At 43.5% G+C, this 26616-nt stretch overlaps 1 protein-coding gene across 3 annotated transcripts in view; it reads right to left on the bottom strand.

Moving 5' to 3' along the window:
* The window catches only part of PPM1H (protein phosphatase, Mg2+/Mn2+ dependent 1H), a 264640-nt gene that overhangs the window by 138171 nt on the left and 99853 nt on the right, over positions 1-26616 (bottom strand). For all 3 annotated transcript variants that reach the window (XM_086712926.1, XM_086712925.1, XM_086712924.1), the window contains exon 2: positions 20863-21028. In XM_086712926.1, the coding sequence (XP_086569052.1) occupies positions 20863-21028 (166 nt within the window). The remainder of the gene's footprint in view (positions 1-20862; positions 21029-26616) is intronic.

Here is a 26616-nt window from a genome sequence, read left to right as displayed (position 1 = left end):
CACACCTAGGGGAAAGTGGCAAAAGAAAAGTATTTCTTGCTTATCGCATCTAATTCTCCAAAGGTCCTGAGGCTGCCTGGGAAAAACACGCACACAAAGTCCTTCTGCACCCAATTCAAATGGAAACTCAGCAAACATCTTTAAGGAAGCTGTGGCTGGAGCCAGTGAGGGATGAAATAGGAATGACTGTGTCCGTGTCCGGGTACAGATTCTGTTACACCCAACATATTGTGTTTCTAGAGTCATAATTTGAATCAAAGAAGATCAAACCCCGTGAAATAATGATGCTATTTTTTTTTTCATATTTATTTTTGAGAGAGACAGACAGTGAGCTGGGGAGGGGCAGAGAGAGATGGAGACACAGAACCTGAAGCAGGCTCCAGGCTCTGAACTGTCAGCACAGAGCCCGACACGGGGCTCGAACCCATGAACTGTGAAATCATGACCTGAGCCAAAGTCGGACGCTTAGCCAACTGAGCTGCCCAGGGGCCCCAATGCTACTACTGTTTTTAAAAAGCAACTATGAAATATTTCTGACAAGTAATCCAGCCATTCCCTTCAACAAGGCAAAGCATTCTGAAGGCGTTGCAACAGCAACCAGTTGACACATATCTGGGCAATTTTTAAGCAAGTCAAGAGAAACCCTGATTCGGGGCTTTTCTGAAGCAGGGCCCAGAAGCACTCGACACCATGCTTTCAAGAACACCTTTGCACAGCAGTTGTAGAAACTCTGGTACAGCTCATTTTTAAAATGCAATTAATAATTTGCACAGCTAAAACTTATAAGACATATTTTTTCCACCAAGAGTTTATTTCTTGCTAAAGACGGAATAAATCTAGCCCTTGATGCAGGCACTAACCTGGGACCAGTATCTCTGAAGGCGGGCCCCTACCACTGAACTTTTATAAAGCTCCCCAGGGGATTCTAAAGACAAGCCAGAACTGAGAACCCCTGGTCTAATAGAGAGGGGGCCACTCAACAGTCAGGAAACCCTCATCCTGGTCTCACATCTGTCATCAGGTCTCCATGTGATTTTGCATGAGTCAGTTACATCTCCCTGAACTGACCAGACCCGCAGCATCCAAACTGTGTTTCTTGGTTCTTAAGTGGGATCTTAGGGAAGAGGAAGTTAAGTGGGTGTTTAACTGATTAGTCCTCTATTAATTCAACCAGAGCAAAACAGATTTATCAGTTGTAAACATCAGGGTTTTGCAAAAGATTTGGGACAAAAGACTTCAACTATTTAAAACCATTTTTGAGGAGCGCCTGGGTGGCTCAGTTGGTTAACCAGACCACTTTGACTCAGGTCATGACCTCACGGTTCATGAGTTCAAGCCCTGCATCCAGCTGGATGCTGTCAGTAGAACCTGCTTCAGATCCTCTCCCTCCCTCCCTCCCTCCCTCTCTAAAAAACAAACATTTTTTAAAAAAGCCATTTTGAAAGGGGCACCTGGGTGTCTCGGTTAAGCATCTGACTTTGGCTCAGGTCATGATCTCGCGGTCTGTGAGTTCGAGCTCCGCGTTGGGCTCTGCGCTGACAGCTCAGAGCCTGGAGCCTGTTTCAGATTCTGTGTCTCCCTCTCTCTCTGACCCTCCCCCATTCATGCTCTCTGTCTCAAAAATAAATAAAAACATTAAAAAATTTTTTAAATAAAAAAAACCATTTTGAAAGCCTTTGAACTAGGTAAAACCAAGTTCATCAAGAGATTTCAAAATCCTCAGTGTCCTTCTATGGCAGGAAACTTAGAGCATGGCAGGAAACTTAGAGCAAGCGATATGTTATTTGGGAAACTACAACCACAAAGCAGGCCCTCCCCACATACTCTAGATGCCAAGACAGCTCTGAAAGCCTCAGAGACCATACAGTCCCAGAAACATCGAGTTACAGGGCTAGAGAACCCTTCCCATCTTTTAACAAACCTTACATGGCAGGCAATATTCTAAATGCTTTACAGATATTAGCTCACTTAATCCTACCACAATCCATCCTATGAGTAGCTACTCTAGGAGGTGTGGTTATTATTCCCATTTTATAGAGAGGGAAAAGGGAGGACAGAGAGTGTAACTGTTTGAAGTTCCCACCTATTAAGGAAAGCAGCTGGGAGCAGGCTCCCCACTCTGAGCCATCAACCCCTGTGCTATGCTAAGCTGAACCCCCACCCCCCAACACACACACTTCCCATCCCAGAGGGAACACTTGCTCTAATGAACACCTGCCACTATGATCTGCTTCTACCCTCTGCAACCTGAGCTGTAACCAGTTATTTTTTTCTAAAACACAATATCTGACCATATTTCTTTAGCCAGCCTAACCTCCTCCTCCAGTCTATGAGCCCCCAGGGTGCCATCCCTGATGTCTCTCTCTTCCCGTTCTGTCACTCCAAATCCCACCCACCAATGAGGACACAGTAACCAAGTTCTACAGACACCTAATGATTACCCACCATGTTTCATCTCCACCACACCATCATAAAACGGGCATCATTATCCCATTTTACCTATGATTTAAGCAGGACACAGTTAAGTAACTGTCCTGCTATGTGGTAGTTTCCTTGGTGCACCTGTGAGATCCCCAGGGCCTGAGATCTAGGCTGCGGAGATCAGGACGGGTGACAAGGAGCGAGAGAGGGCACTGGGGATGGGGAGTAACCCCACTCCAACCTTTGCCTGACCCCCACCTATCTCTTAGTCCTCATATTAAGTATCACCTCCTCCAGGAAGCTCCCACTGCACCCTGGGCCCAACCCTACCACAGCATTCATCAAACTGTGCATGTCTGTCTGATCACCTGCTTGAGCAGTGATAAACTAAAAGAATATTCTGGAAAAAGGGAGCAATGGTCAGGCAACACAGGTGAAAAGGGGACTCTATGTGGCCCATGTGGACATTGGCCTGATTAAGACCGACCTTGAGGGCTTGGTCAGGTTGGGGTGGGATTCTGGAGTCAGGGCAGACCAAGGAGCTTCAATCTGAAATGCCTCTGTACCGAAGAGCAAGGTGACAGTGGGCTTAAGAGGTGCCAGTCCCATGGCCTTCTACAGTGCACTGCAAGACGGAAGCATTAGAGAGGCTCACAGAGAACTGTCCTGAGGCAAAGAGGGCAGAGAGGAGGAATCAATGGGCCTGGAGAGGAGATTAATGATTTCACAAGACATTGCAAAGATCAGGATGAGGCTGCAATGGGCTGTACGGTGTCTGGAATGGAATCAAGATCGTAACAGAGAATACAGATCTACTTTTGAAAGTGGCACGATCAGACAGGATGTGCCATGCATTTATTTTGAAAAGGATACAAGGACCCCCTTCACCCTCACCCTCTTCTTCATTCACAACAATGCCATCAAATGCCATCAGGTAGGAATGTATGGTTTGGTGCATAAAGTCTGATCTGAGAACCTTGAGGAAAGAACAATTCCTAAATGTCACACCAGCATTGAGGGCCTATGTGAACATCAGGGGTGAATCTACAGGGGAGGTCTGCAAGATCACAGTAGTGTGAACACAGTGTTTTTAAAATGTCTCAAAATCTTCAATTTAACTGCAAATACATCTCTGTTTCGTCACCGCACAGAATAGAACCTTCAATGACTCCCCAGTGCCCTGGGTCTCCTAGAGGCTCACGTGGCTTATGGGCCCCACATGATCTGGTTGCTACTCCCTCTCCAATGCCCTCCCTTGCTCCTTGTCAGTGGTCCTGATCTAGGCAGCCTAGCCCGAGGCCCTGGGAATCTCACAGGTCTGCCAGGGAAACCAAAGGGAAAAGACACTGCCCTCTCTGGCTGTACCTGACTCACTGAGCCCCATCGCCCTACAGGACCAGGTTGAAACACGCACGCATGTAATTCTCTTCTAAGCCATGGAGGCTTTTTGTTTTCCCCCAAAGGAAAAACAAGCAAGCAAACAAAGTTGCACCGTATTCCTCTCCCCAGAGGGTTGAACTGTTGAAAACCACACACTTTCTTCAGCTCCTGTGCCCTGCTGGGATGTCCAACCCACTACTGCTAGTAAGGCATGCTGGTAGGAACAGGCAGAGCTGTGTTCTCCACCTGCCTAACTCAAGCAAAGGTACCAGAAGAGGAAGGGAGGGGAAGGCAAGGCCACAGCTCCTTTCAACGTCCTCTGCACCCACCCCATCACCACCACACCCCCCACATGCTTGGTCACTTTACAAGCAAGGACTCTCTTTCCAGTTTGGTATCAGCTCAGAGAGTAATATTTTGACTTTATATGGTACATACACAGGATTTTGAGTTTTACACGATCTAAGGGTCCATAGGTAACTTTGTCACTGGTGTCAGTATACCAACGTATCACGATTATTATTTTTTAACTTTGAAAGTTACTGTTATTTAAAATTTTTTTTTAATGTTTATTTATTTTTGAGAGAGCATGAGCAGGGGAGGGGCAGAGGGAGAGGGAGACCGGAATCCCAAGCAGGCTCCAGGCTCTAAGCTGTCAGCACAGACCCGATGCGGGGCTCAAACTCACAAACCGAGAGATCATGACCTGAGCCAAACTCGACACTTAACTGACTGAGCCAGCCAGGTGCCCCACCAGAATCATTTTGAAAGCTGGGTAATTTATATGCACTTTCAAAGGAGTGAATACAAACAAATCCTATCTCCTGTGATATGTCTTAGCACGGAAAGAGCACAGACTTTAAATCAAGACAAATCTGGGTTCTGGAATTTACTACCATGTGATTTGGGGCACATTTCTTAACTCCTCTCACCAGTTTCCTTATTTAAAGAACAAGATGAAACAAGGACACAGTAAGGATTCATTCATAATACATGTCTCAGAGTCTCCTCTCCTAGGTGCTGGGCTTATGCTGAGCACTGGGGACATAGCACAGAAGAAGAAAAGGCCATGGTTCCCAAACTTTTGAGGCTAACAGTCTAGAACGTGACCAGGTAATCACAAGTGTGCTAGAAGGGGAAGTGTGTGGTGCCACAGGAGTGGATAATATGTATTAAATGTGCAGACAGTCACGGGGTATGTGAGGGGGAAAGAGACTATAAAGAGATAACGTGAGGAAGTGATCTGTAGTGATGGGAATTTTGTACCCTCATTGTGGTGATGCTTACCTGAATCTATACATATGTTCAAATTCTGAAACTACACACCAAAGGTTAATTATACATATAACCTTTTTAATGTTTATTTTTGAGAGGGAGAGAGAGTCAGAGCATGAGCAGGGGAGGGGCAGAGAGAAAGGGAGACCCCGAATCTGAAGCAGGCTCTAGGCTCCGAGTCGTCAGCACAGAGCCGGACACGGGGCTCGAACTCAGAAACCGTGAGACCGTGACCTGAGCCGAAGTTGGACGCCTAACGGACTAAGCCACCCAGGCGCCCCCATATAATTTTTAAAATAATAAGATGTATAGCAGTGTCCAGCATATAAAAGAACAAACAAAACTAGAATAGTAACTAGTTGGCACTATTAAGTGGCCTGGGGGCATATGTGCAGGCAGGGAGCAGTAAGAGTCCCTGTAACCAGGGAGACAAAGCTGCCCACTTTAGCTCCTTACTTTCAACTCGGCCAGATGAGGTGCTCATCAGCTTCCGTTACTTCTATTCTTCTTAAATTACTTCCCCTATGAGAAATCTAAGTTCTACAGACACCTAATGATTACCCACCACGTTTCATCTCCACCACACCATCATAAAACGGGCATCATTATCCCATTTTACCTATGATTTAAGCAGGACACAGTTAAGTAACTGTCCTGCTATGTGGTAATGCCACAATACGAACCCAGGCCTTTAAAGTCCAAATTAAGTCATCTTTCCAATTTCCTCGTACATACAAGTTTGTGTCATTATCTCCCTGGCTTCTGTTACTCTGTAGCATTTAGCACTTCAGCACTATTTTACTTTGTTGCTTATTTGTAATTGCGTACACATCCTGGGCCATCACCCCCAGAAGATCACCAAAGCTTCTGACAAGTGGCCCAGCATTAATCTCTGGTAGTATCGTAAAATGCTGCTGGGGTACCAGCCCAGGATCAAAGTTCTACATCTGAAAAATCAACCCTCTCAAATTTAGAGTAACATGCTCTGGACACAATATGTTTCAAAATTACTAATATCATGACAAATGTCTACCTTGCTTTCGCTCCACTTTAAGAAAACCAATATCAAGCCCTTTCCTGACTTACCACACACTTAAATTTTGCAGCAATCGTTTACATCTTACAAAAGAATAACTCTGAAGCAGTTTCCAGTTGCATTCTGATTTACTGCACCCCCTCCCCCCCCCCCCAAAAAAAGGAAAAAAAAAGAATAAATTAGTCTTGGAGCACCTGGGTGGCTCAGTCAGTTAAGCAGTCAACTCTTGATTTCAGCTCAGGTCATGATCTCGCAGTTCATGAATTCAAGCTCTCTCGATCTCTGTGCTGTAAGCTTTGGGTTCTCTGTCTCCCTCTCTCTCTGTCCCTGCCCCGCTTGTGCTCACTCTCACTTTCAAAAATAAATAAGCTTTAAAAAATTTAGAGAAGTCTTGTATGTAATTTACAACACACACACACACACACACACACACACACACACACACACACACACACTCACTCACACTCCCAATCCCTCTTCGGGAATAGATCTATAGCCAAATCAAAGGAAGATTTCAGAAGGTGACCAATTGAGAGCTTACAGTTCACAGTTTCTCTTCCAGGACTGAAGTGGGCCCAGTGTTACATCCTTCTTTTTCAAAAGTTGTAGAAACCGATTTTTATAATATTTGCTTATTTCCTTTTCCCCATTTTCATGATCATCTAGAAGGCCAGAACTTACATTAATGAGTTCTAACTGGGAAGGGCTCCCTGGGCCTTTGAACAAATAGAAGGTTGCTCCAAATAGAAATGTAGCTACTGAGCCAGCTACGGACATAATTTCTGATACAAGCAGCTTGCGTCCATTCAGGGTCAGGGATAATTACAGCACAGCTAATCAGGGGTGCCAAAAACCGGCACCCCAACTCTGAGGAACCACAGGCAAAAGAGCCTTTGTGAGTCATCTGGAAGGCGGTGGAGAAGCCCCCCCCCCAATGGCATGCTCACAAAAAAAGGGGAGATTCTAGACAAAACCTCAGACATTTCCTGTGGAGCCTAAGAGAAGGCTGAGACGGGAGGCAGGAAACACAAAGAAAACCAAGGAATGAGGCTTGACACATGTGGATCCGTGTGAAGATGCCAGGGCCCTCCACTCTTACTCCCTGCACGGGGCTCCAACTGTGTACAAGCCCTTTCTCAGCCCTCCCCCACCCCCCCCACCCCCACCCCACGACGGAGCACGCAAAGCTTAGGGGGAGTTAAAAAAATGCTCAGCTAGCATGTAAGAGGAAAATGATAATTTTTTTCATGTGTTTTCTCCTAAAGCTGGAGAAGAACCTCAGCTTTGCCAGTTTCTCCTAGAGACTGCCACTGGCGCCCTCACGTGGTGTGTAAGTACATACAACTTTGTGTTGTCTCAAGCATGGAACAGTGGTGCCCTCACGCATACACTGGCTTTGGCATATTGTAACTCATTGCTTGATACGTGTGCCCCCAACTGAGTGGTCTTGTGCATTATATGACTAAGTTTTTAACTAAACCATCCCTCACCAAGTGGACAACAGGTTTTTAAAAAATTTCCTGCATAGAAACAGATGGAAAACATGACAAATAAGAACATGTCACAGCTGGCACATCTTACCCCAAGTAATGAAAATCTAGTCACATCTAACAACAGCAATCATCATTCTAATCAAAAGTATCTGACATGCTCAAAGAGACAGATGAAATATGGAATTATACTTGCTATTGTTCATGATGAATTCTGCCTTGAGGTATTAGCTAATGGGAACATGAAGTCTTTGCTCTTGGCAAGACAATAAATGAGTTACTGTGGGGAAAATAGAACAATGCCTGGCATATAATAAGAACCCCATGATTGGTAGCTGTTGTTATTTTAAACTGTTGTCTTTTCATCTTTACTGCCTTTAAATTATCTTAAAAATATTTAATATATTTTTATAATTACTAAATATATGTATGGATATCTAGTAGTATAGTTACATATCATTAAATACATCATTAAATTTGTTGGGAGTGCATACTCAAGAAATTGTCAAATTCTTTAAAATAAGTTTTTTTTTTTTTCAACATTTATTTATTTTTGGGACAGAGAGAGACAGAGCATGAACGGGCGAGGGGCAGAGAGAGAGGGAGACACAGAATCGGAAACAGGCTCCAGGCTCTGAGCCATCGGCCCAGAGCCCGACGCGGGGCTCGAACTCACGGACCGCGAGATCGTGACCTGGCTGAAGTCGGACGCTTAACCGACTGCGCCACCCAGGCGCCCCTAAAATAAGTTTTTAAAATGTTTTTTATTTTTGAGAGTAAGAGAGAGCGAGCGCGTGCACAAACGGGAGGGGCAGAGAAGGAGACAGAATCCCAAGCAGGCTCTGAGCTGTCAGCGCAGATCCTGAGGTAGGGCTCCAACTCACAACCTGGGAGATCATGACCTGAGCTGAAGTGGGACACTTAACAGACTGAGCCAGCCAGGTGCCCCTCAAAAAATGGTCTTTAACTGATGGTTTGGAGACGGCTACTCTAGACAGTTTTCAAGGGAAATAAGTGGTGTCTCCTCTTACCTGTCTTCCCTGAAGATAAAAGCAACTCAGCTCATTCGATACACGTATTCCCTTCCCTACACCAAACAGTTCTGGAATTCAGAAAATCTAAGGACGGGCCATGTGCACAATAGGAAGTGAGTACCAGAAAGGTGGAAATCCCACTTTGGGTTAAATCCCATGGTTGATTTTACACAAGGCTTAATACGAGCACAGGATGTGCTTTCTTCCTCCCTCCTTTCTTCTAGCCGAAGGAGGACCACTCCCATTGGGCCATCAGAGAGTTGCCATACTCTTCTCATTCCCCACTCTAAGCTACTATATGGTTGATATCCATAGTTTCTGGCCAGTTTTCAAGGTATCACAACGAAGATGATAATTCAGAGTCTAAAGGATGTGTTTCAGGCATTTCATCCACAGTGCTTGACTGAAATCCCCAGTACTGATGCTCAGGGTAACACAGCCAAGGGAGAAAAGCTAATGACCAAGCACATGCAGGAGACTGGAGGAACTTCATGAACGTCATTGCCAGGGCCCAAGCCTCTGGTGCTGTGTGCTCGGCATCATGCCCTTGCAGCATACTTTATGTTTTACCATTCCTCTTTTTGACTAAATTACTCAGATGTTGTGCGCCCCAGAAGGAAAGAATGCTTAATTTCATGTACTTAAATGAGCACTGCTTCCTCCTCAGGATCTGACTACATGAAATGCTGATTTCTTTGTTTCAATTCCTCATTTTATGAGACAGTAAGATGCAGGATACACTTGTAAGTTTGGTTTTTGTTTCTGAATGGCAATTTAGTCCCTTTATAAAATTTTTATTTAAAAAATTTTTAATTAACAATTCTTTATTCAAGTATAATTCACATACACAAACACATTATATTTGTTTCAGATGTATAATATAACGATTCAACAATTCTACACATTACTCAGTGCTCATCAAGATAAGTGTACTCTTAATCCTATTTATTTCACCCATTCTCCCTACCCACTCCCCTCTGGTGGAACCACCAGTTTATTCTTTGTACTTGAGTCTTTTGTTTCTTTGTTGCTTGTTCATTTGTTTTCTTAAATTCCATATGAGTGAAATCATATGGTATCTGTCTTGCTCTGACTGACTTATTTCACTTAGCATAATACCCTCTAGGTCCGTCCATGCTGTTGCAAATGTCAAGGTTTCATTCTTTTTTATGGCTGAGTAGTATTTGCTTGTATATGTATATACCACAGCTTCTTGATCCATTCATCTGTTGATGGAGACTTGGGCTGCTTTCGTATCTTGGCTATTGTAAATAACACGGCAATAAACATAGGGAAGCATATATTTTTTCAAATTTTTCGAATTCATGATTTCATTTCTTTGGGTAAATACCCAGTACTGGAGTTACTGGATCATATGGGAATTCTTTTTTTAATTTTTTGAGGAACCTCTATACTGTTTTCCACAGTGGCTTCCCCAGTGTACATTCCCACCAACAGTGCACGGGGGTTCTTTTTTCTTCACATCCTCACCAACACTTGCTATGTTTCTGTTCCATTTTATTTGTTTTCATTCTGTCCCATTTTAAAAACACTACTAAATAAGCAGTAATTTCTGACAGCTGAGACATACAAAGTTTGTGACAGTTTTGGCTAAGTTGTGTTTATTTTATTCTAGACTCAAAAACTAGCTCAGGAATGTTCTCAAATTATTATTTAATACATCAAAAACCTCTCCCTAAATTAGGTTACAGTAAAAACATAAGTAATGTGAAATAATATTGAAATGTGCTACAAACTCCACTATTAGAACAGATAATATTAACTGAGCACTTACGACATGTGAGGCACAATAACACTTTTCATATTTTTAACTCATTTAGTTCAAACAACCCTATGAGGTAGGAGCTAATATCCCCCATATGGAACAGAGGCATTGAGAGGTCAACTCACTTGCATGAGGTAACTAACTAACATCTAGTAAGTGGAGCAACAGGATTTAAACTGAGACACACATTGTTATTCAGAAGGCTTTTTCTTCTTGCCATGGTTTCATGCCAACACTGGTTTTTCTAGAAGTTAGCAAGAAAAAGTGGATTCTAAGGACATTAAGATGATACACCATTTCATTTCCATTCTGTCTTTCACCAGAGAGCTGTTATCCAGTTTCTGGGCTGATGGGAAAGAGCACTCAATAACTTCTACATCAAAAGAGAAATCATAATAGAAATGAGAAGATATTTAGTACTAAACTGTACCCACCATTAGGAGTTATTCCTCCTTTATTTCAGCCTTTTCCAAGGAGGTTTCCCTGACACATGTCGCAACAGCTAATGGCTAAAGAGGCAGCCTGTCTCAAGAGGCCAGATTGCCTGGGTTGACTCCAAGCTTTACACTTTACATCACCGTGCCTCAATTTCTTCATCAGTAAAATAAAGAGAATGATAATACATATGTACACATTATCAGGTTCAATGAATCAAAACTGGGGAAAGGACTGAGATCAGATCGCATCTGGCACACGAATGCTGAGTATTGTATTAAAAAAAAAACAAAAACAGAAAGGAAGGAAGAAGGATTCTCAAGAGGTTACCGCTCTTGCCAATGTTCTTCCCATCTAAAGTTGTGAGGAAATCAAATTACAAGTGAAACAAGGAAACATTTCCATCTCAGCACCATTTATTTTCCTTTAGCCTTAAGACGTGCCACGGTGGGAAAAATCTGTTGGCGAACCAAGCTGGAATTGCACTCCTGGCCACTATGGACATCTTGGACAGACCTGGTCTGGAGGAAAACCAACCCCCCGAGGAGAGAATTGTAAAGTCACTCTAACTGACATCAGCCTCGTTGTAAAGTTACCCTTCTTAATCACTGGCAAGAGTTCTTGTCCCTGGAACCAAGAGATAAGAGTTTTGAGAGAAACCACTGCACTCCTGCTTCAGAAAATCTAAGGAGATAAAGAGAAAGGTTATGTTTTCTTGACTTGCACAAAACAAAGACTTTAACTAAGGAGGGAAAGTTTAGCATAATAAATACAAGGAGAAAAATAGAGGGTTCCTCCTCTTGTTTTTTATAGCTGACATCACTACAGAAAGCAGACTGCCAAATGATGGCCAAATATTCCAGAAAGGCTGCCACCGTGGAACCACAAGCTACCTTCATTTAAGGCTCTGCGGCATGACGGAGACCTTCTTACAGAAAACAAATGAAAAGAATGGCATATCTTCCATGCAGAGAGTTGAAATAGCCCCTTCTCATTTCCCTTTTACCTCTCCCCATCCCAATCCGATTCTACTTGCCTTGAATTCCCACCGTAACGTCCTATCCTCCATTGAGAAAGATAATCAGGTTTCTCTCCCCTGCTGATGAGCTTGGCCACGGTGTGGACACAGCCATCTTCTGTTCTTGTAACTGGACCCTGAACTAACAGATACTGAAACCACATTCTCTGACGTGTTTTGACTAAATTAAACACCAGAAGGGTGCTCCTAAGGAAATAGACTTGGAATGCATGTATCCACAGTCTAGTCTTCAGCCAGAAACGATCTGTTCCAAACAGGCAGTCAGATGTAGGGGGAAAATGTCCTGGTTGTTGCCACAATGCCCTATATACCACCTACAGAACTTGGAGAAGAACAGGAGCTTGTTGATACTAAGGCTCTAAGATGCCCCCAAGAGTGAACTTTTTCTCCCTCCCCAGAGAAGTCACCTAGTATTCTCTTCTTTTTACCTCATTCCTAGGACGACCATGTACTTGGGAACTGAAAAGCAAAAGCGTTTGGAAAAGTTACGCTTTTCACTTGCAAGGGACACAGTATGGTAAATAAAGACTGCCTAACACCTCTCAAAGCACAGGAAGCCTAGTAATGGTGATTAGTTCCTAGAAACCTTGATCTGGTGAATTAAAATGCCTGCAGTGGGAGGCAGGCAGGAGGCTGCTGACCAACGTGTTGCCCTCAAAAAGCTTACAGCATCTTTCCCAAGAGACAATCTTTTGAGATCGTCCTTTGGAAATGCTGGCATTTTAGATTCTCTTCTATCCTTGCCACCCACCCTATGACCCCAAATAATCAGAGGCACAGGAATGCCAGGAGGCTTGCACACTGCCACAGAGTTACCTATTTCCTGCCTGCCTGTCTGCGGGATCACGGCTCCTAACATGTAAACCACTTAATGTGATCCTGGCACAGGAAACGTCCACCCTGAACTCATCGCAGAAAATAGCCTTCTCTAGATCATACCCACTTCACCAGAGACCTCGAAATTTCTCAGGGGCGCCTGGGTGGCTCAGTCGGTTCAGCGAACGACTCATGATCTCGCGGTCCGTGAGTTCGAGCTCCGCGTCAGGATCTGTGCTGACAGCTCAGAGCCTGGAGCCTGTTTCAGATTCTGTGCCTCCCTCTCTCTGACCCTCCCCCGTTCATGCTCTGTCTCTGTCTCAAAAATAAATAAACGTTAAAAAAATTTTTTTTAAAAATCTCTTCCGCATCCTTAAAAAAGAAATGGTCTCTTCACTATATCGCTAAACTCTCCATTTAAAAAACTGGATTACTATTTTGCACAGAACACAATAATTCAACCACATCCCTTCCACTTCTTCAGGCTAAACTACTGCAGAGCAGAACGCTTTGAAACTCTGCCATTTGTATCTCTTTTAAGTTTTGTGGCTTCTTTCAAACACTGCTTCTTTAGCTCCCAACATATTCCTGGATTTGTGGATGGAATCTGAAATTCATTTGTGGTTTTCTAGAAGGCGCTGCCGTCAACAACTCAGCAAGCACTGGAGGAGACAACACTCCTTCGGTAAATGCGTCATGGAAGCCAGGAGAGGCAAAACATAGTGGACGTGATTTTCTCCACCAAATTTTCTTTAAGCGTGTTTTAAAACAGGAGGATTAATTTGACTTCTTTGGCTAAAAAGATCGCCTGTACCAATAGGATAAAATAATTTTCTGTGAACTGGCATGAGGGATGGATTAAAGTTGCCTTAAAACTTTTATACCAATTAGGAGCACCTGGGTGGCTCATGTGGTGAAGCATCCGACTCTTGATTTCGGCTCAGGTTATGATCTCACGGTCGTGAGACGGAGGCGCATACAGGGCTCCCCACTGAGTGTGGAGCCTGCTTCAGATTCTCTCTCTCCCTCTCCCCCTCCCTGGTTTGCTTGCACACTGTCACTCAAAAATAAAAAAATAAAAAAATTTTTATCCCCATCAGTGATTATCTGTAGGAAGGAAAAAAAAAATCATCTTATTGCTACCCAGCTGCCCAGATGGCACTCAGTATAAGAAATGTCATCATCTGTAAACTTTAGTAGGACATTTTAGATTTTCTTCAACCTCCAAGTAAGATGAAGGTGATATTAGACACGAAAGTAGTCTTCTGGAAATGGTCATTTTGGCTTTACAAAGTTGACTGGAGGTGAGAATTCAAGGAAGGAAGGAGAAATTAGTCACACGCATCACATGCTACAGAAAGCCCATGTGTCTTCCTTTTGTCACCCTCAATGCCTGTCAACTCTCTGCACCTGAAATAATGATGCCATCATTTATCCGGTTGTCCCACTTCTTGCTTCCAATGATATTTACCCATTTTTTTCATCCTTATCGTTCTTGGCCCTATCTTATCTCTCTGCGCCCATGGCAGAGCTACTGAACCTCACTGGGGCTCCCGTCTTCTTGAAACTTCTTTGGGGTGGAAATTCCTAAAATCTAAGCCTCCCTAGGATATGCTCCTGAGCTCCAAACCTTTATTTCTAACTCCCTACAAAACACTTCTACCTGGAAGTTTAGAATACCCAGAACTCACCATTTCTGCCCACCCCCTCACCTTCCAACCTGTGCCCGACCCAGAGCTTCATCTTCAAGGACCAGCACCCAGTGGCTGAAACCTGGCATCTCACCTCCTCCCTGCCCCATGCACTAGGTCATCTGGTCCTATCTACTGCATGTCTCACCTTATCTCTTCTGAGCCTGCCCCTTGCTCCAATCACAGCCTTATTTCAAGCTTTCATCATTTCTCCCTCACGTTTCTGCATGAGCCAGTCTCCTCAGTGTCCCAGGTTTGCTCCTGAGCCTTCCCAAGTCAGCCTTCGCACTGCCCTCATGGTCTTGATTCCATCATACCCTTGTCTAATGTCATTTGGTTCAAATTCCAGCTTATTAGGGCATTAAATGGCTCTTGTGTATGAACCCTGCTTGTTGTTTCTGTCTTATCACCCTCCAAATGATCACAGGTGCCTCAGGACACTAGAAGACATGCATCATGTGCTCTCGTGCCAACCTGTCTTTGCATATGCATGTTCCCTGTCGAAATCTCCCCTTTCTCGTATTTGCTTGGTCAATTCGTATTCACTTTCTTAAACGACAGCTCAAATGTCACTTTCTCCAGGAAGCATCCCTCAACTGACCCATTCCTTCTCCTCTGTTGTTTCCGAAACCACTGGTAACCCACCTGAGTTAGGCTTCCATATAACCTGGATTTTTTAAATCTTTCTCTTAAAACTCACTGCATTGAGTTGCTGCTGGTTAGTGACTCTTTCTCCCTCCTCAGCTCAGCTCCAGGAGGACTGGAACCTCACTGGGTTCACCTCCTAATCCCCAAGGCAGACTCAGTGCTCAAGACATGTTCGGTAGGTAAAGGAACAGACTCACAGGCAACGAGGGGCGGATCCACCTGGTCTCCTGCAGGGGATTCGTCCTGCACCCTATGCTATCAATATCTTTTCTACGTGCCACCATATTTGAGTTAAGGGATGTCTTCTAAATGGCTTCTTGTAAGCAGTATGGCTGGTGTGCCCTGCTAGCAAATAGTTCATTCAGAGTAGAAACTCAAGTCCTGATAATGGCCTTCAAAGTCCTACTGGAGGATCCCCTCCCCCCATTCTCATCGCCTTTCTGACATTTCCTGCAACCCAGACTTCATTCTCTCTACTCTAGCCACGTGAGCCTCCTTGGTGATTCTGGAGAACACCAGGCCTATTCCTGCCTCAGGGGCCTTGCAGGTGTCTAGAATGTCAGAAAGCTCTTCCTCCAAGTAACTGCACTTTTCAGTCTGTGCCCAAACGTCACCTCAGTGGCACCTTCTTTAACCACCCATGCACCTCACGCTTCCTGTATTCCTGCATCTCTGCTTTGCTTTTCTCCATAGCATTTGTTATCTGCCATGGGATACATTGTACTGTTTGTCTCCTTCAATGGATGTAAGTTCCACGAAGGTAAGGATTCTAGTCAAGTTTATTCCTTGAGAAATCCTCAGCATCTAGTTCCTGGTATGCAGCAAGTGCTTATTGGTTTACCTGGCCCAGCAAGTCATGGTTTTCAAGCTTTTAAAAAGCAGTGCAATCCACAACATGACCGACAGCCTAATTTAAAAACGACCAAAGGACTCAAATATAGAACAAATAAATATTGAACAAAGAACACTTGATGTTTCTTTTAATAAGACCTAGCTGTCCAACAAGCACATAAGATGTTCAACGTCAATAATCATAGGGCAAAAAAAAGCCACAATGAGATACCATGTCACATCCATTAGAATGGCTACTTAAAAACAAAACAACATGGCACAAAAACAGACACATAGACCAATGGAATAGAATAGAAACCCCAGAACTAGACCCACAAACGTATGGCCAACTAATCTTTGACAAAGCAGGAAAGAACATCCAATGGAAAAAAGACAGTCTCTTTAACAAATGGTGCTGGGAGAACTGGACAGCAACATGCAGAAGGTTGAAACTAGACCACTTTCTCACACCATTCACAAAAATAAACTCAAAATGGATAAAGGACCTGAATGTGAGACAGGAAACCATCAAAACCTTAGAGGAGAAAGCAGGAAAAGACCTCTCTGACCTCAGCCGTAGCAATCTCTTCCTCGACACATCCCCAAAGGCAAGGGAATTAAAAGCAAAAGTGAATTACTGGGACCTTATGAAGATAAAAAGCTTCTGCACAGCAAAGGAAACAACCAACAAAACTAAAAGGCAACCAACAGAATGGGAAAAGATATTTGCAAATGACATATCGGACAAAGGGCTAGTATCCAAAATCTATAAAGAGCTCACCAAACTCCACACCCGAAAAGCAAATAACCCAGTGAAGAAATGGGCAGAAAACATGAATAGACACTTCTCTAAAGAAGACATCCGGATGGCCAACAGGCACATGAAAAGATGTTCAGCGTCGCTCCTTATCAGGGAAATACAAATCAAAACCACACTCAGATATCACCTCACGCCAGTCAGAGTGGCCAAAATGAACAAATCAGGAGACTATAGATGCTGGAGAGGATGTGGAGAAACGGGAACCCTCTTGCACTGTTGGTGGGAATGCAAATTGGTGCAGCCGCTCTGGAAAGCAGTGTGGAGGTTCCTCAGAAAATTAAAAATAGACCTACCCTATGACCCAGCAATAGCACTGCTAGGAATTTATCCAAGGGACACAGGAGTACTGATGCATAGGGGCACTTGTACCCCAATGTTCATAGCAGCACTCTCAACAATAGCCAAATTATGGAAAGAGCCTAAATGTCCATCAACTGATGAATGGATAAAGAAATTGTGGTTTATATACACAATGGAGTACTACGTGGCAATGAGAAAAAATGAAATATGGCCTTTTGTAGCAACGTGGATGGAACTGGAGAGTGTGATGCTAAGTGAAATAAGCCATACAGAGAAAGACAGATACCATATGGTTTCACTCTTATGTGGATCCTGAGAAACTTAAGAGAAACCCATGGGGGAGGGGAACAAAAAAAAAAAAAAGAGGTTAGAGTGGGAGAGAGCCAAAGCATAAGAGACTGTTGAGAACTGAGAACAAACTAAGGGTTGATGGGGGGTGGGAGGGAGGAGAGGGTGGGTGATGGGTACTGAGGAGGGCACCTTTTGGGATGAGCACTGGGTGTTGTATGGAAACCAATTTGACAATAAATTTCATATATAAAAAAAAAAAAAAAAAAAAAAAAACCCCACCAGAAATCAACAAACATTGGTAAGGATATGGAGAAACTGGAACTCTTGTGCATTACTAGTGGGAATGTAAAATGGTGTAGTGCTGTGGGAAACAGTATGGCCGTTCCTCAAAAAATTAAATAGAATTACCTTATCATCCAGCAGTTCCACTCTGGGCAGATAGGCAAAAGAACTGAAATCAGGGACTGACAGTTATCTGCAGACCCATGTTTACAGCAATATTATTCATAATAGTCAAAAGATAGAAGCAAGTGTCCACTGATGGTCAAATTAATAAACAAAATGGTTTACTGTTATACAAACAGTGGAATACTATTCAGTCTTTTTTTTATTTTCTTAAAGTTTATTTATTTTGAGAAAGAGACAGAGAGAAAGGCAGAGGGAATCCAAAGCAGGCTTCACACTGTCAGTGCTGAGCCAGACACGAGGATCGGTCTCCCGAACTATGAGATCATGACCTGAGCCGAAATCAAGAGTGGAACGGTTAACTGACTGAGCCACCCAGGCACCCCTCAGAATTTTATTCTCTATTAAGACTGAATAAGAGGGGTACCTGGGTGGCTCAGTCAGTTAAGAATTCCACTCTTGATTTCGGCTGAGATCATGATCTCATGGCTCATGAGTTCAAGCCCCACGTCAGGATCCACCTGACAGTATGGAGCCTGCTTGGGATTCTCTCTTTCTGCACTTTCCCCACTTATGGGCTCTCTCTCTCTCCCAAAATAAATAAACTTAAAAAAAAAAAAAGGATAAAATTCTGATACATTCTACAACATGGATGAACCTTGAAGACATTATAAGTGAAATAAAGCAGACACAAAGTGACAAATATTGTATGATTCCACTTACATGAGATACCTAGAGTAGTCAAATTTATACAAACAAAAAGTAGAATGGTAGTTGCCAGGGGAGGGGGGGTGGGGAGGAATGGGGGTTAGGGCTCAATGCGTAGAGAGCTTCAATTTCAGAAAATGCTCTGGAGATGGATGGTAGTAATGGTAAGAATGTATTTAATGCCACTAAACTGGACAGCTAAAAAAATGGTAAAATGGTGAATTTTATGTTATGTGTATTTTCCCACAATTAAAAAAAAGGCAGCAAATCTCTTGCCTGAAACTCTAATAAATATTAAAGCCTAATATGTCTGGCAGCTGGAAGTAAAGCTGCTGTAGCTGAAGCAGAAATAGAAGGGACAGGATGTGTCCACTCTGCTTGGCACCTCTGTGCTCCCTCCTAGAACGTGGACCCCAGAGATTCAGGACTGTCTCAGGGGAGGTTCGTGGCTCCATCCTAAAGTGCTTATGCACTGGTTTCACTGTTCTCAAGGAAAGGAAGTTAAAAAGCTACTCCTGGCTCCATTTCTGGGAGGAACTTAGCACCAAGGGAAAATGACATCATCAACTGGTCTTGGGCCAAATGTCAACGCTGACTCATTTTTTTTTTTAATTTTTTTAATGTTTATTCATTTATGAAAGAGAGAGACAGAGTACAAGTGGTGCAGGGGCAGAGAGAGAGGGAGACAACAGAATCCGAAGCAGGTCCCAGGCTCTGTGCTGTCAACACAGAGCCCGATGTATAGTGCTTGAGCTCACGAACCACAAGATCATGACCTGAGTCGAAGTGGAACATTTAACCCACTGAACCACCCAGGCACCCCTCCATGCGGACTAATTTTTACAGAATCACTTCACATCTCAGTGGCAGGGGAGACTATCAGGGGAGAAAGAGCAACATTAAGTCACTGGCACCCATGTCTTGCTATCATTAATATCTCACATTCTCTGAGCACTTTTCCATAATAACTCATCTTCAAAACAATCCTATCGCATAGGTATGAAGGAAAATTGTGTGATTGCCAATTCACAAATGGGTAAAGGTACAAATTCAGTGGACATTATCCACAGAGAATCACAGAAGTGGGACTGACTACAGGATAACTGCTCACATATATCAAGGATTTATTAATTAAGACTCTGGCTCAACATTTCCATGGACAATTTCATACTTCTAATCAGTCTCTTTCCTAACATACTTGGTGGTACTATTACTACTCCTCTTTATAGAAAACTAAGGCTCAAAGAATAAATATCCTAAAATTAAATGGTTTAATAAATGACAGACTGGGATGGACCACTCTGAACCATACCGCTCCAGAGCCTGTGCCCTTAACCATTATTATTCTTTACTGCCCATCTGAGTCCTGGACTTTGGCTCTTTGGGAAAAGCCCCATCAGTGCTTCCTTCAGCCTTGAACACAAGAATTGCCAATGAGACTCCATGGGTCACTGTGTTTCAACTCTAAGTTGAACTAGTATGAACAAAATAAATCAGTAGTCTTAGTCCGTAAGTGTAAATGCAGCAGGATGCTGTTGCTGACCCTGAGAAGAGATTCCTAGATCCTTTAAAATCCTATAAAAATGTATATACAAAAATATCCTTGAGTATTAGAAGACAAAGTCACATTTGGATCATCTCATTCAATGTTTCTTTTCTGTAAGCTAAATAATGTGCTGGTGGACAGAGTACGGATTACTCCCTATACTTTTCTGAGGGTTTCTTCAGAACTTTCTGAGGGGCTGCCTGGGTGGCTCAGTTGGTTAAGCATCCAACTTTTGGTCTCAGTGCAGGTCTTGATCTCAGGGTTGTGAGTTCAATCAAGCGCTGCACGGAGCCTACTTAACAAAAAGAAAAGAAAGAAAGAATTTTCTGAGGGTATCTGCTTTATTCTCTAGAAACTGAAGAAAGGAGAGACACTTTGTGGTTTGTCAATAGGGCATTCAGTCTACAGGGCTGCCCCATGGGATGCAAGGGCTTTAGGCCAATTAAAACAAGTACTAATTTGGAAGAGCATCAGGGAGGGGGCTCCCACTGGACAACGCTAACAGACAGGCAAGGGGAAGAAGGGAGCAAAGCCATGGCAGGGCTTTAAGCCAATGGCTAGGGTTACTTGCATCCCTCCATCCCACCTCCTTCACAAAAACCTTGAAGTGGCTCCTTTACAACCACCAAACATTATATACACTATTTCTTGCAACAAAGCCTAGAGATGATTGGGTGTTTTATTTACTCTAAGCGTTAAGAACCTAATAAACACCAGCTCTTCACACATGTGTCACCTTTAGCTTTGACTGTGCGATACCTGGAATACAGACCCACCAGCCCACTAACTCTGGGGACACTGCCTTTCTCTCTCCCACTATAGACCGGGATTCAGCTCAAGTGCCTCACAGTGGGGCCAGAATGCACAGGTTCTTCTCACCTGAGAACTGGGGGGTGAAGGAGGGTCTTACCGAGTTCTCCTTCAGTTGCAGCCCTTCCCCATTGGGAAGGGAGGACCGTCTCTTAGTGGAGTTCCTGTTCGGGGTTGAGGTAATGGCCCCTGCTTTCTTCTTCACAGTGAGTACCTCACAGCTGGCTTGGTCTTCATTGTATGTGCTCTTCCCGGCATTGATAACCCTGGGGAAAGAGCCAGAGGAGTGGTCAGTGATTTCTGGAAAGCTCAGAGCCCAGTCTCAAGGGTCAGCCTGGGCGGTCTCCACAACGGACACAAAACTAAAGTTCTACCCAGTACACAGGACCCTATGGTCCTGGTATGTTCTGTGCCCGAGTAAACTAATTTTTCTACAAATGGAATGACACTAGCACACACTAAAACATTTACTAAAGCATGGTTTTGAGCCCAGCTCACCTTCCCAGGTGTCTGACAGATGTAAGCAACCTCCCCCTCCTCCCAATCCATTTTAGTCAAAACACATGAGACAATCACTCTTTTGGCCATTACAAAGAAGATAGATAGGCAGGCTGCTGGAGTTCTGTTGCATTTCTCCAAGTGATAAAGAGCAAAACCCATCATCAATCTTACAGAGAACAAGGCAGTGCAGGAATTTACAGCACGCTGTAAAATCCAAGGGGACGGAGAACCACATTCCTTTACCGCTATGCCCACTTTTACTTTACACACAGAAAACTGAATGGATCAGAAGTTTATTCTTTTAAAAGTATCTTTAGTCCTTCATTTTTTTCTCCTGTGGAATAATGCTCATCACAAGGTGCCATTGCATTGGGCCCCCAGGCAGTCTGATTTGGACATGTGACCATATGATATTATAGCATGTTGATAATGCTTCAGCCTAATTACTAAATGTTTTAAGCATAGGAACGCATTAGAAGAACATGCCACATTTATATACACAATGGAATACTACGTGCCAATGAGAAAGAATGAAATCATGCCATTTGCAGCAACATGGATGGAACTGGAAGGTGTCAGGCTGAGTGAAATTAGAGAAGAACAGAGATCATATGTTTTCACTCATATGTGGAACTTGAGAAACTTAACAGAAGTCATGGGGAAGGGGAAGGGGAAAAAATAGTTACAAACGGAGGGAGGCAAACCACAAAAGACTCTTCAATACAGAGACCAAACTGAGGGTGGATGGGGGCGCGAGAGGAGGGGAAAATAGGCAATAGGCATTGAGAAGGGCACTTGTTGGGAGAAGCACCGCGATGAACCAGGGGAATCTACCCCCAAAACCAGCAGCACACTTTACACACTGTATGTTAGCCAATTTGACAATAAGTAATATTTAAAAAAAAAAAAAAAAGAACATGCCACATCGTTCATATACCTTTTCTGTATCGGGTAACTGCAGACTGAACTCTTGGGTTTCAGCATCAGTTTCTTAAGTAATTAATTAGCAGCTAAAATAGATCTCCCTAAAGAGAGCTCTCTTTAATTTGCCATTGGCTGGGTTTTCTTTTCAAAACTTCCACTGTGTCACAGTAGGTGATACAGTGGGTGTGCAGAGAGGATACAGAATTCAGTGGCAAGGAAAAAAAGATGCCTTTTAAGGTGAGACGGTTGGAGATCCACTCTGTCAGTGTGATCCACACACTACTCTATCAACTCCCTCCTAAGTATAGATAATCCTTTTCGAGTACTTTTTCTTTTACTTTTAAATCCTGAAATAATTATAGACTCAGAGTAAACTCCAAAAACAGTGCAGAAGAGTTTCATGCATCCTTCCCCTAACAATATTATTTCACAACTTACAGTGTAATATCAAAACAAGCAACTGACACTGATGAAATACTGTCAACCAGGCTGCCGACCTGATTCAAATGTAACCGTTTTTTTTTTTTTAAATACCAAATGGCTCTCGGCACTGAAAACTGCATGGGTCTCCATAATGCACACACACCACAACCAAACAGGAAACAGAGCGCACATGTGGGGCCTGAGTGCCCCAAGATATAAGGGAGTGTGTTTCAAGCATCCTTCTGCCAAACCTTGAGACATGCTTCAGTTATTTTAACGTTTACTTTACATTTATTCTTTGGAGCACCTAGGTGGCTGAAATTAAGCATCCAGCTTCAGCTCAGGTAATGATCTCATGGTTCATGAGGTCAAGCCCTGCATCAGGCCCTATGCTAACAGCTCGGAGCCTGGAGCCTGTTCTGGACTCTCTCTCTCTCCCTCTGCCCCTCCCCCACTCATACTCTGACTCTGCCTCTCAAAAATAAACGTTAAACATTTTTTTTAATATAAAATTTTCTTTAAAAATACATCATTTTGAGGGGCGCCTGGGTGGCGCAGTCGGTTAAGCGTCCGACTTCAGCCAGGTCACGATCTCGCGGTCCGTGAGTTCGAGCCCCGCATCCGGCTCTGGGCTGATGGCTCAGAGCCTGGAGCCTGTTTCCCATTCTGTGTCTCCCTCTCTCTCTGCCCCTCCCCCGTTCATGCTCTGTCTCTCTCTGTCCCAAAAATAAATAAACGTTGAAAAAAAAATTTAAAAAAAAATACATCATTTTGAAAAAAAAAAACGCAATAATTTAGAAGTTCATTCCCATCTGTTACACATGAAGACAGAAATGTTCATGGTCTGTATATTCGGCATTAAAAGCCTTTTCTTTTTAATTTACTGACATCACTTGATTGGAAGGAGAATTGTTTTTAATGATGCATTGTTTGCAATTACTTACATATACATGTTATAGGACAAAGACCGTAGCAGCCATCTTTTATCTCCCCTATTTCAAATTCCTTTATGAATCAAAACTGTTCCATAATTCTTATTGGGTTTATTATAAATTTCAACTTAAGCATGCTTTTTATAAACAAAAGCCTACTTTCACTCATTTTACATACTACCCTTCTGTGTAAGGTTTTTAAAAAGTAGATTGCTGCTTACAGAGTTTGAAATTCACTGTCCTAGGGGCCTGCGTAAGGAGGTGGGGAACTGTGACGTCAAATCTGCCTCTTGTGTTTATGACACACACTTGCTGATGGAGGGATGGGGTCGGGAAAGATCAAGGCCTAGTTTTCTGCCACAGCTTCACTCTCTTTCCTTCAAAGAGGACAAATTTTCATACGGTTTAAGTTAAAATGTAGTTTCATATGGTTTAAGGTACAAAGTGGCTACCTGCATGAAGACTATTAATTTGCCACACTTACCACATGAGCTAAGTAACTTACTCCAGGTTTCACAGCAAGGAGGTGCTACAGCTGGAATGCACCATGAGGTCTCCTGTGACCCTGCCCCCTTCAACCCAACCTCTATGACACATGGGGACTTGCACCAGCCTGTGGTGGGCAGAGCTGAAGTGTGTGGGGAGGAACAGAATAAGCAGATGGGGTGAGCTCAGTACCAGGCCCGACAGAAACAGGAATAGGCTCCCTCTTCTCTAACTATTGGAGAAAGGGCCCAGAGGGAGGATGAAGGATGGATGGGTCAGATCTGCCCGTCTTGAGAGGGGTCCACATTTAGTCCAGAGGTTTGCAGCTGGCGAGCCTAGTACAAAACATGCTTTGTCTAGGGGCCCCCGGGTGGCTTAGTCGGTTGAGCATCTGACTCTTGGTTTCGGCTCAGGTCACGATCTCATGGGTTTTGAGTTCAAGCCCTGCATCAGGCTCCACGCTGACGGTACAGGGCCTGCTTGGGATTCTCGGTCTCTCAAAATAAATAAATAAACTTAAAGAAAAAAAAAAAAAACTTTCACTAGAGTCAGTCTCTCAGATCTACCCTTGGAGAACCAAGTGAGGCAGAAGAAGCAGGTCTGAAATACCACACCTGCCTCTTCTTAGTCACTGGTAGTGACTTCCCAAGCAATATGTGTGGGGTGGACTATTTGCCGGATGGGGATGTTACACTCCCTGTGTCTCTCCCTTGAGCGTCTTCTCCAGGGAAAGCCGAAGTGGAGGTCTGGCTGGGAAAATCAATTCGCGACAAACATCCCCTCCATCCTGTCCTCTGTACGATATCCTAGCTGCTATTTCCGGAACTTGGCATCACCTTGACCGTTGGCACCTCAACTTATGCTGTAGTCAAGTCTTTTTATAACAAAAAAAGCATCACTGGTCTCCAATAGCTACGTTGCCAGGCTGACTCATCTGCCACTGCTGTTTTCTAACAGTCAACTAAGCTACTATAATTACACAAATCCTGACTCCCGGGTCATCTTGAAAGGGCTTTATCTCCTACCTCTCTTAGTGGATATTAAACTCCCAAGTCTTTGACCTAACTTCAGCAAGAAACCCTAGAAACTTTATTTTATGCATGAGAAGCCTGGGGCCCTGGAAGAGCCTGACATGCACAAGGTCACACAGCTAAATACAGCAGAGCCGCGAACACACTTGTGAGCTCCCAGCAATTTCTGCTTCAGCTCTCGGTTGTTTTATTTTCCTATTGTGTGTCTATTCTTATCGGCACTCGGTTCAGAGGGCTGTACTGCGATGACTCATCAAAGCCAGACTACTGTGACAGAACAATCACTGGTGGCCTTACTTTGCCATTTCGCGTTGAGTACAGCTTATGAAAGACAGTAATGAGATACCAAAAAGTTAGAAATGTCAACCTGGTGGGAAGACAGCAACCCCAACCCTGGAAACTTCTTGGGTCAAATATCTGATTGTTATTCAGATGTTAAAGATTTAAAGCCACTGCCTTTTTTAAAAAACACAACTCTTGGGGTGCCTGGGTGGCTCAGTCGGTTGAGGGTCCAACTTCGGCTCAGGTCATGATCTCGTGGTTTGTGGGTTTGAGCCCCGAGTTGGGCTTTGTGTTGACACCTCAGAGCATGCAGCCTGTTGCGGATTCTTTGTCTCTCTCTCTCTCTCTGCCCCTTCCCTGCTCACACGCTCTCTCGCTCTCAAAAATAAACAAACATCAACAAAAATTTTTAAAAACCACAACTCTTGTCCCATATTTTATACTATTTCAAACTCCCTACTCCACACAGCTTTAGTGCAAAGACCCAATTCTTCTTAACTTACCTTGGCTTTAAAAAGCTTGGCCTCTCTCAACTTAAATATTGTTTACTAAATGTAAGTGAAACCTTCAATTCCTCTAAAAGTAAATTGGGAAAAACTCTTATTCTCAAGCTGAGGAGCTTCGCGATGTTAACAGATTCAATAATTTTATTTAATCTAAGCAGCCAGATTAGTAGCTACACTCACTTCTTGTCTTATGCTCCAGCAGGAAGTCGGCACTATCCTGAGATCAAGAGGAATGACTGTAAGATGTGCATTCTTTATCTAAACATGATGCTTATTCTGAAGACTTCAAAACAAAATGCTGGTGGACCATGAAATGTCCTATCTTTAGTGATGTCATTTTCCAGTTTCCTACAAAGAGGGAAAACATCTTCCTTGGAATTGAACTGGAGGCAATAAAGAATAGCCATTAAGAACATGGGCACTCTGCCTGCGAACACCGCACACGGCAGGTGCTCAAGAAATGTTTGCTCAGTGAGTGAATGAAACAGAAATCAAGTCCGCTACTTCTGAAATATGGCGTAATAATCGTATCCTACATTTGTTGAAAATGAGCTATGTGCCAGGGACTGATGTTAGCATTTTACATGTGATAATTAACTCATTTGAGCCTCTTGTCAGCTCTGTGAGTGAGCCACCACTGTTGTTCTTTGTAAAGGTAGGGCACAGCCAGTGTCCAGTCAACTCACTTAACTTCTACAAACCTCAGGTCCTGAGCAGTACGTCACGGATTAAATGAGAGTTGCTAAGTTACGTGTGTTGGGAGGGGGGG

Source organism: Puma concolor, chromosome B4, assembly GCF_028749965.1.
Source record: "Puma concolor isolate L17-30 chromosome B4, mPumCon1.1.hap2, whole genome shotgun sequence".
NCBI lineage: Eukaryota > Metazoa > Chordata > Mammalia > Carnivora > Felidae > Puma > Puma concolor.
The sequence above is the reverse complement of the archived record's forward strand: the minus strand, read 5'-3'. Positions and strand labels throughout refer to the sequence as shown.